The 11377-nt window shown below is 36.3% G+C and overlaps 1 protein-coding gene across 1 annotated transcript; it reads right to left on the bottom strand.

Moving 5' to 3' along the window:
* Positions 1–1237: 1237 nt before the first annotated feature.
* On the bottom strand, positions 1238–1684 carry LOC141651677 (uncharacterized). Its single transcript, XM_074459377.1, has one exon. The coding sequence runs from the start codon at positions 1682–1684 to the stop codon at positions 1238–1240; it is 447 nt and encodes a 148-aa protein (XP_074315478.1).
* Positions 1685–11377: the final 9693 nt, after the last annotated feature.

An 11377-nucleotide genomic window follows, 5' to 3' on the forward strand; every position in this document is an offset into this window, starting at 1 on the left:
CCTTACTTTGATGATTTCGGTTTAGAGGGCACAAGAGAGATCACCTTTCTCTCTTGTTCTTGAGCTTATCCTTATGGAAGAACAAAGATCTAAGTATAAGATCTCTCCCTAAGCTTTATACCCAAGGCTTTCACTTAATCTAATTAATATTATTTGATCTAGTATAATATTAATCTTGTGAAAATTGAACCAAAAATAAATATAAAACTCTTATATATTTCGGTTATTATTAGAGAGGAAGAGAGGATTTTATCTCACTAGAAATCTCTATATTTGATGATGGAATTAGAATGAATACCCACTAAAACATTTTAGTGTTATTAGGTGAAAATTATAGGAAAAACAATGATGGCATTGTGCTTCTCCAAACCGTGTAAGAGGAGGACATAAGGGGAGCCAATGCATGGAGAAATTGTTCTTCACAAGGAACAATAGGCTTGCATGGCTAGGCTTGCTTTTAATCATTGTGTTTTCCACTAATTACAATCAACATATAATTAGCACATAAACCCTCTAATTTTCGGCCCACTTGGTAATATGGATTCCATATTATGTTTTGTCAATTGTCAATATGTCACATGTCATATGTGACATAAATTTTGTTATGTATTTTTAACATATTAAAAATCAACGTATTAATAAAAATACGTCACATACAAAAATTGACTTAGTAATTCCATAATTACTTGTGCCAAAATATTTTACCATTTATAAATCACAACAGATTGTATTTATAATAATTCATTCGATTTCGATTGTTTCTTTAAACAATTTATTTCATCCGAGTAATTATACAATTTGATTACTCGACATCGTATCTCATTTAATCACATTTCAATTTGATACGTAAATTATACTTCCAAAATCGTCCGTCAATTTTCAAGTAATTTAATTAACTCGCAACATTATACGATTAATTAAATAATCAATTAAGAGTATTGCCCTTTAGGTATGACCTAGGGGGTCAACTGATCACCACCGTCACACGACAGTAATGTCAAACTCTAGTCAGCCAATCATTACCGATATATGTTGACCAGTTGACAATAACAATATTACTTCCCAATTGTATTCTTTAAAATGAGATTTAATAATGATATTTAAATCATATGATCGCACTATTGTTGAGGACACATTTCCCAACAGTACCTCCCCTGTTGGTCCACCAAGCCAGATCAACAGTCATAGGGAACTGGCAACCAGATGTCTGCTGCAAAGTCAATATCACCCTCCTACTTTACTGGCACTCAAAGAACAGATGTGATAAACATTCCTCTGACTGACCACACATCAAGAATTTGTCATCTACTTCCAACACATATTGAACAAGCTTATTAACTTTATTGAGGGCCTCATGAGCCACTAACCACCCCAAGAACTGATGTTTAGGAACTGCCCAGTCATTCCATACCACCTTACTCCAATGGACTGGTGGCCTGGCTTCCCTGAACCACTCATAGCACCCTGCAGGAGTATAACGAGTCGGCTGTACCACCCAATCCCTATCCACAAACCCATGGGCAATATCCTGCTTGACTTTGCATATCCTTCTCCAAACCCAGCTGGAATTAGCACAAGGGATATACTTTATCCAGTCCCTCCCTTTTAGGTGATTCTGATACACCCAATGAACCCGGATAGAGTCCCTTTTCTCAGCAACCCAAGCTACCAGTCTACCAACCATGGCCTTATTCCACACCCCCTAATCTTTGATCCCTAAACCTCCCTCTTCCTTTGGCCTGCAGATTTTATCCCAAGCCACAAGGGGTACCCTCCTGTATTCCGTGTCATTCTCCCAAAGAAAATTCCTGCAGATGGCTTCAATATTCTTGATGATACCTTTAGGTATGATGAACATAGATGCCCAGTAAAAATGCAAAGTGTTAAGTACAAATTTCACCAAGACAAGTCTCCCAGCATAGGAAAATTTCCTTGCACCATAATTATGGATCCTGCCACATATCTTCTCAATAAGACAGGCACAATCCACTTTTTTGAGTCTAGTAGTTTGTATAGGCATTCCCAGATACTTAAAAGGGAGGACTCCTTCAATAAAACCTGACACCCTAAGAATGTCTTGTTTGATCTGATCTGGTACCCCTCTGATATATGCATGAGACTTGGCTGCACTAACCCTCAAATAAGATGCTTTAGAGAAGGTTGAGAAGGATTATAACAGAAGCATCATAGACTTTGTATCTCTTTTGCTGAACATGAGCACATCATCAACAAACATTAGACAGGCTAATCTTTGTTGTTTACACATAGGATGATAATTGAAGGCATACTTAGTTACAGCATACTTCAATGTTCTTGTTAAGTACTCCATACATAGAGTAAAAATGAGTGATGATAAGGGATCTCCTTGTCTGAGTCCTCTCTTGCCAGGGAAGAAGCCAAACATTTCTCCATTGATAGATAGAGAAAAAGAAGCAGTGCTAATACACTGCATTACCATGCTTTGGAACTCAGGTGGAAATTTAAGCATTCTCAAGAGCTGCTCCACAAAAGTCCATTCCACAGTATCATAGGCTTTTTGCAAATCAATTTTAAAGAGGCATATGGCTGAGACATTGGGCCTTTCATATAATCTTATTAAGTCCTGGCAAATCAATATATTCTCCTGAATACTCCTGTTCTGAATGAAAGCTCCTTGGTTCTGATCCACAATGTTGGGCAGTACTTCAGCAAGCCTAGCACACATAAGCTTTGAAATGACCTTGTACACAACATTGCAGTATGGAATAGGTCGAAACTGAGTAGCATTTTGAGGCCTATCACATTTAGGAATCAGGGTGAGATTTATGGCATTGATCTGAGCTAGCAATCTCCTCTGTTGGAAGAAATCCTGGACTACAACAATCACATCTCCCCTATCTCCCCCATGCATCCGTAAAGAACTTACTGGTATACCCATCTGGCCCAGGGGACTTGATGTCTGGTATGCTGAACATAGCATCTCTAACCTCCTTCCCACTGACTGGTCTAAGCAAACCTGCACAATCCTCAGGACTGCATCTAGGTCCCTGAGCAATAATACTCATGTGAACCTTCTTTGTGGTGTTTCTGGTCCCAAGCATTTCTCTATAATAGCCTAAGAAAGCATTCTGAATTTGTTCAGGGGTGTCACATACTCTCCCATGTGTGTCTTCCACCCTAAGGATCTTATTCCCATGTTTCCTCTGCTTAAGCAGGCCATGAAAGAAAGCACTATTTGAATCTCCATCCTGTACCCATTTGTGCTTAACTTTCTGGGACAGAAAGCTGTCCCTAGCTATACTAAGATCTTTCAACTGTAATGCTGCTTCATACTTTCCGGCTCTCAACTGCATATCAGAAGGATTCCTCCCTAGCTGAGCTTGGATTTCTTCCATCTGTTTCTGCTCGACATTGTAGATACCTCATTTCTACACCTTCCGCCAACCACCCAGTGATGATTAGGCCGCATGTTTGGTACACGGAACGATTTATGATAGTCCGTAAGTTTATCGTTAGGTGATAGCTCAAACACTTGTGTCTACCCCTTGGTCGTCATGTACGCACCGATACAGTCGTTTTGACAGTAATTAGAGTTCATTTGGAGTCTGGGTCGAAAACCGCTTCATTTTCTAAGAAACCATTTAAAAAGCCGATTCGGAATGTTCTAGAATGTTCTAGATATTTATTCCTAATCAAATTTTATATCTTTTGGTAAAATATCTCTCATATATCATATTTTACGGAATAAGGAAGTAGAGATCTACCGCAATTCCATAATAGAAACGCGAAAATCTTTTTCCGGAGGAGGAAACCTCTGGAGAAATGACGCAGCAGGTGTTGCGCCTCATGGAAGGACCGCAGCAGCTGCTGCGCCTCTTCTCCAGCCCTTTTTGGCTGTTTACGGAATATTTCCGTGATTTCTTTCCAATGTTTGTGTCATTCCAAAACTCTTCACATTTTTTGGTACAAATAGAGACCTGCGGTCTCCATATTTTTCACGCGAGTGTCCGCCCTTCTCTTCTCCCTTTGCATTCTAGACCTTGTTCTAAGCTTTTGACGCCTACGTGCTTGATTAATCGACCACGTAAGCTCAGATCATTCTGAGTACCAGTCACGTTGCATGACCGACCAATTTGACCAGTACACATCAACCAATTAATCTAAAATCCTCCCACGAAGGCACTTTCTACATGCATTCGAGTCGAGCAATCACTAACGTTAGCTTAGTTAATCTCGTTCCGTCAAACATGTAAGTCTGAGGGTGTAAATCCCATCTTATTTATTGTATTTTATTTTTGTACCAATTAATGTAAGGTTTACGTCAAAAGTATATTTAAAACCGACTTATAAAACTGTTTTTACGTAACAACGGATATCAGACGTCGAGAAGAAACGCAGCAACAGCTGCGCCTCTTCGAAGGGTCGCAGCATCTGCTGCGCCTCTTCCTGAGGCTGCCTCTTCTCCTGCTCTTCTTCTTCTTCCTCGGGTTTCCATTGTTTCGTTCGTTTTGTCTTATTTTTCCTATTTTCTTTAATTCTTCAGTACATAAACCACGTTTTAATAATTCCTTTTCGATTATAACATTTTATTTCGACTTAAATCCCTTGTAATTCGATATTTGCGGGTTTTCGTCATTAAATCAAACCCGGATTTTAGAAACTCAATTTGTCCATATCAAGTTTCTGGGATTCGTTTCTTTGTACATAGTTTTCTTTATTTGATTTCAATTCCATTCAAATTCTTTTCGATTTTCAAGTTCGTTCCTTTTGTGTTTCCGATATCGTAAATAAATCCGATTTGTTCTAACTCGTGTTCATTCGTTTTAATCCGTTTTTATCGTTTTTATGACGGTTCCAGATGTAATTAACATGCTAAATTACTTTCACTTGAGTCTAATATCGATAATTAATCGTAAACACACCAACTAACATTAACAGACCGCGGTTCCGACTTCACAGACAGAGCTCAACTCAAGAACAGACGCAGGAACAGCTGCGCCTCTTCCAAGGGACCCAGCAGATGCTCCGCTTGTTCTGAGATGATTTCTCTCCGTGAACGTCTTTTCTCGCTTTGACGTAGCCTTTAATTACGTGTTAAATTGACTAATAATCACCCTTAATCTGACCTATTTTATTAATTTCTAACCTTTTGTTTTCCTTTCTTTCTTCAAAATTCCGTCTTAAGTGTACTTTTGACATAAATCAATTAAACCTTTATAATCAATTGTAATTTTGTTATGAAATGACTTATGTGGATGTCCATTGGGCTTTATGGCCCATTATAATACTTATGTAATTAGGTTTCCCTCATGATATGTACTATATATATGCCTTTATTGAGATGAATAAAAACTACTGCAATTGAATCTCTCCTTCTATTATCTCTCTACATTTTCACTTTATCTTATTCTATAACACGTTATCAGCACGATAGTTTCTAAAACCACTTTTATTCTTTCTTTGAATTCAAATCGTATGTTCATATACCAATTTGGGCAATTGACCATGAATTATCACTCCCTGCGTCAGTGAGATATCGATCACCATCGTAAAACCCGCAAATCGCAATCACGTTATCTTGAAATCCTTATTGCTATGTTCACCATGGATCGCATGGCCCAATGATTTCGATTATTTTAAGTTTTTGTAGTGATTGATTGTTTCTAATTTTTTATTTTTTTTTAATTGACTTATTCTGGTGGCCATAATAGCAAAAGGATGAAATGAATGATGTGAAAGCAAACATGGGAAGTTTGCATCAAGAGAATTGTTATTTTTTTTTTTTTGATAAGGTATGGAAACTAGATTGATTAAAAATCAATCTATACCATCCTTGCGGATGAGAACGGTAAGAGAAAATTAGAGATTTTCAAATTACCAGAAGAAAGCATTAAAAGAGGGCAAAAATCGAAAATTCTCACAAGGAAAGAAAGTTACCTTAAAGCCCCAAAAAGAATAAAAGAATAATATAAAATAATATAAAAAACTTAAGAACTGGTCTACAAAGATATTGCAAAGAAATTGTAAATAGTTCTAAAAGGAAACAAATGAATCTAGACCCCAATGGCACAGGGTAAGAGAAATGATTTTCAGATTTCAATTGAAATCAAAAATAAAATACTGTCAAACAAATAAACATGCAATTAGGCATTTAGTTACACAACAGTCAAATGGCGATGCATTAAATCTCCATATTATGACATAAATTCCAATATTGAGCATCTCTCAATATTCACTGTTTCCGTATGAGCATACTAGAATAAACCTCATTTGAGGTTTGATGTGCAAGAGGTCAAATACATTATCAACAAAGATTTCTTGAAAAATTGCTATTTAATCTTTGATTTAAACTTTCTTTAACTAAGACATATGACTAAAAAAGAACTCTCCTAGGCTAAAATGGAGAGTAAAATTAAAGTCAAGTCTTTAAGAAAGTGAAAATCGCAAGAGAATTGTTATGTGTTTCACTCTCTCGGCATACATGTTGGGCCGCTCAGAATTTGAGACTTGAGATACATAATCATGTAAAGACGGTCTCTTATCTATTGATGAGACCTTTATTAACCCTAATGATATCTCATATATCTATTAATGAAATGTTAGGGACAATCCCCTATCAATCTATCATTACAATATGAGATATTCTCCTATTAATTTGATAGAAGTATGAGATAATATTACGTCATTATAATGCAAGACGATCTATCTATTCAATGTAAGATGACCTCCTATCTACGGAGTATTTAATTCGATTTGGTCTCGTATCTATTCAATTGAGACAAGCTCATATCCATTTAATAGGAGACAATCTCACTCTTATATCATCATAATTTAAGACGATCTTCTATCAATTTAACATTATTATATTAATGTGAAACGGTCTTCTATCTATTTAATCGACCAAAAAATTCTAAGGTCCACCGGGTGTACAAGAATCTCGTACACCCTAGCCAATGAGATGCATTTGTTTTTATTTTATTAAGAGTATGTTCAATTATTTATGGAGAGTTTATTCAATTTTAATATTCTCATTGGGCAGGGTGTACGATGACATGGTACACCCGGTGTACATCGACACGGTCTCATATCTATTTAATGTGAGATTAATTTATTTATGGGGTATTTTGCCCATATTTTTTCATTACCCGAAGGGAAAATCAAATACTCCACTCCTCTAAGCTATAATTTTGTGGCCTTATCTCTACTCCGTATATGTTTCGTCATCAACATTAAGGTCCAAGAAGATGTGTTAGCTCAACATCATGTCAAGTAATAAATATCTACTCTTATTTATTCGCTATTGTTATCTTATTATATTTATATTATACTGTTCACCCCTGGTAATTTGGGTATATGTGATGGCTGATTAAAATTTTAAGACAAGAAATTATGATTAAGAAAATTATTATTATTATTGTAATGATTGTTTAACAATTTTGATTAGTTGTCTTCTTGAATGATTAAATATTAACAGAAGTTTAGTAGTCAATTACTTTTTGGTCTACCTGTTAATTAAGCCATTTTGATCAATAATGTTATCTTTTTCTTTGAGACAAGTACTTTAGAGAAATATTATTGTCCTATTTTTCAAAGGGATATTAATATATGATAAATCTTGCCAATTTATATGAGACATTAGAGGTGTCCTATCTATATGGTTATATCAAATCATATATTTGATCAGATGGAAATTAATTATTTTGAGCACATGATATTAAATAGCTAATCATTATTTTAGCATCCCATAAGTTTGGCATTTAAGTGCACAATTGCACATATATTGAGACATAGCCAACTTCGTATATGATTGAACTTATATATTCAACAAGTGCTTAAAAATACGAGTAAAAGAATTCTGATGTAAAATTGAGGCCAGCGGGGTTCTTAATATACGCTTTCCTATAAGTCTTAATTCTACACAAGCAGTAATGTGCTGGAACTCTTTTGAGTATAGCATATACATTATATTACGCACAAGTATCTACACTAAAATTGTGTATGATTGATATTTGGAGATCTAACATTGAAATTGCACATTACTCGAGGTTGAGAAAAAACCTTACAAAATCAATTGTACGAATTGATATTTTTTTAGTGGCTTAAAGACCACATACAAAAATACGAGTAATTTGTGTTATTAAAATTCACAATTTGATAATTATTATTATGTGAACAAGTTGATCTTCTTAATTGGGTATTTTATTCAGCGAATTGATAATCAATTGCATTATTTACTACTCCCCAAAATATTATATTATCTTACAAAATGCCCATTATTCTATCTCATTTATATATGATATGAGAAATCGGATTCTACGGTGGTTATGTAAATGATTGCAATCTATCTTGGATATAGTTTTTACCACCTTAGAGGGAGGAAGTAAGTGAAAAGTTGGTAAAATAAAAGAAATTTTATCATATTAAATAACACTCACAGTGTAATATATGAAGAATATCAATTCTAGAAATTCTAGTATATGATCATAAAAGTATATCCATATGAAACGGATACACATTTGCGCGCAATATTCAATTGCCAATTGAATTAGGACTTTATAAGTCCATTTGACCAGTCGACATATATATGGTTATTAACGAGCTCATAAACCTGAAATTCATCCAAATCATGGATATTGAAAATAAAAATGTACAGTTTGCATTATCGAGTCATCATGCATGTGCATATATAGAGACTAATTTAAGCATTTTCATATTGTTTTCATATTACACCATTGCATTACTTCATATCATATAGTTTAGAACTTAGTCACATATCATATTCATGCACATTATTGTTGATGATATGATCATTTATTCAAAGAAAGGTGTAGTATTACAAAAGTGAGAAGATTATTTGAAGTGAAGATGTGAAAATCGTTACGAATGATTATCTTCATATTATGAAATTTAAAGCAACCAACGACACCTATTAATCGAAGGCACCTATAAAGTTGGTCAAATACGAAGATAGCTTTTCCAAAATCGAGAAACTTTGCTACATCATGAGTTGCATTGACATTAATTCAAGTGATGTAACCATCAGGGGGAGTGTGCACGCGCTGTACTCTTTTTCCTTATCCATGGTTTTGTCCCACTGGGTTTTCCATGGAAAGGTTTTAACGAGGCAGCTGATTATGCATATTTGAAGATTATTGTACTCTTTTCCTTCACTAGTGTTTTTCCCACGAGGTTTTTCTAGGGAGGTTTTTAACGAGGCATGCTCTTCAGTAATGTACATCCAAGGGGGAGTGTTATAAAATGACTTATGTGGATGTCCATTGGGCTTTATGGTCCATTATAATACTTATGTAATTAGGTTTCCCTCATGATATGTACTATATATATGCCTCTATTGAGATGATAAAACTACTGCAATTGAATCTCTCCTTCTATTATCTCTCTACATTTTCACTTTATCTTATTCTATAACAAATTTTTAATTATCGTATTTATTTAACGTATTTATTATTTACGTATGATTTATTTTACTTGTCTTTCACATGCAATCAATTCTAAATCCCAATTCGACATTAAATATTGCCTAAATTATTTGTTCACCGACATAGTTTAATTCACATGCTAGGATTAATCTGTGGATGTTGCATTGCATGCATATAATCGACAACATATCAAATATGAATAACTTCCCTAATCATTAGTAGAGGCCGCTATCGAGGTGATCGGGATTAGGTGCTCAGTAAAAGGACTTCCTAATACGTACCCTCACCCCTTACTCCAGATCTCTGTAAACATCCGTGTTCATCGGCATCCACGAGAGACATTCTAGACATAGAATGCTAAGGGTAACGAGTTCTTAGTATTCATGTCACTACTTTGTGTCTTGACATGACACGAGGTATTCGAACGGTTCCAATTTCTGATAAAAATTGGTGGCGACTCCACAAATGCAGGCTTATTCAACCTTTCACCGGTTTCAATGCCTCACAAATCGGTAACAGCCTATGACGTGCTTTGGCTATCCAAGGTTCCGTGGGAGAAGTGCTGCCGCCTTAAACACAAAAAACGCGCGGGTGCGCGCGGCGCGGGTGCGCGCGACATGGGTGGCCACAGTTTGGCGACTCCGCTGGGGATTATACACTTACGTGTTACCCAAGGTGAAACTTGAACGAGGTTAGGGAATAGTTTATACGAGACAGTTGTCGGTTTTCATTACTCGGCCTTCTTAGGTCGTTTTATTCGGCCTTCCTAGGCTCAACCCAACCCATTCGACCAACCGTCCCGTCTTGACGGTCCAAATTCTTATCTGGGCCTAAGGATAGATAGCGATTGACGTCAACCATACCATGGTACATACTCTTGTTTTTATTAAGGGCTTTCACTACTCGAGGAAATGGACTAGGAACCGACCTTACTCTTGTTTGGCACGGACCTCTCCACAGACCAGAGTTTGATTGCTTGGTATGGCAATCCACCGTTTAAGCCAAAACCCTTTAAATGCACTCAGCATACCGTTATAATGCATGTATGAATGTTTATATCATATAAGTGATCACCATTTTGTAAACAAAACCATGACGAAATTTTGTAAAATAAAATCCTTTTCAAAATGTTAATATTTTCAAAAGTGGCCTAAAATAGCGCAAAATGAGTCGAAACTCTGTCCAAATGTCCAGTCAAAGTTCGGGCCTCAAAACCCATTTTAAAACCTCACTTCGAGTCAGCACTCCTACAACTAAACTACAGTTGCCTAGGTTAAACATTTCAAAATTTGTCATTTTCAAACCTCACTTGACACAGTGGCACACGCCCACTTCACAAGTCTAAAGTCTCTTTTTGAGTAAGTGTGCTAAAATGGTCGATCGTGTTTTGATTCGTCATCGATCTCTTATCCCCAGTTTCCAAGATGCCTGGAACTAGTCACGCAAGCGTTAATGGAAAACCCGGAAATGGTAATGATCTAATCCTAGCTGCGCTCGTCCGTCTCCAAACAAGCCAAGACAACGCTTATGCTCGCCTCAATGCTATTGAATGTAGGATTGTTGCCGTAGAAACTAGACTTCCTCTTGCAGAGAATGATATTCCTGACATGGTCGTGCATGATAACCTTCCACCCTTTGTTGGACAACCAGAAGTCAACCTTCCACCAGGTCCTACTGAAGCTGAAAAGCGACTCCAATACATGGAGGAGCAACTAATGTACCATAAGGGAGATGATATCTACAGGGAGAATAATCGCAAGTATGAGGCGGTAAATGCTCAACTGCCAACCAATTTCAACATCACTGACATTCCAAAGTTCAAGGGGCATGAAAACCCTTTGAACCACATTCGTGCCTTCAAAGATTACATGTCTATCAAAGGCATCAAACCGGAGAGGTTCTTAAGGATCTTTCCTTCATCTCTCGATACTATTCCTAAGCAATGGTTTTACTCTTTG

This window comes from Silene latifolia, chromosome 4, assembly GCF_048544455.1.
Source record: "Silene latifolia isolate original U9 population chromosome 4, ASM4854445v1, whole genome shotgun sequence".
Taxonomy (NCBI): Eukaryota; Viridiplantae; Streptophyta; class Magnoliopsida; order Caryophyllales; family Caryophyllaceae; genus Silene; species Silene latifolia.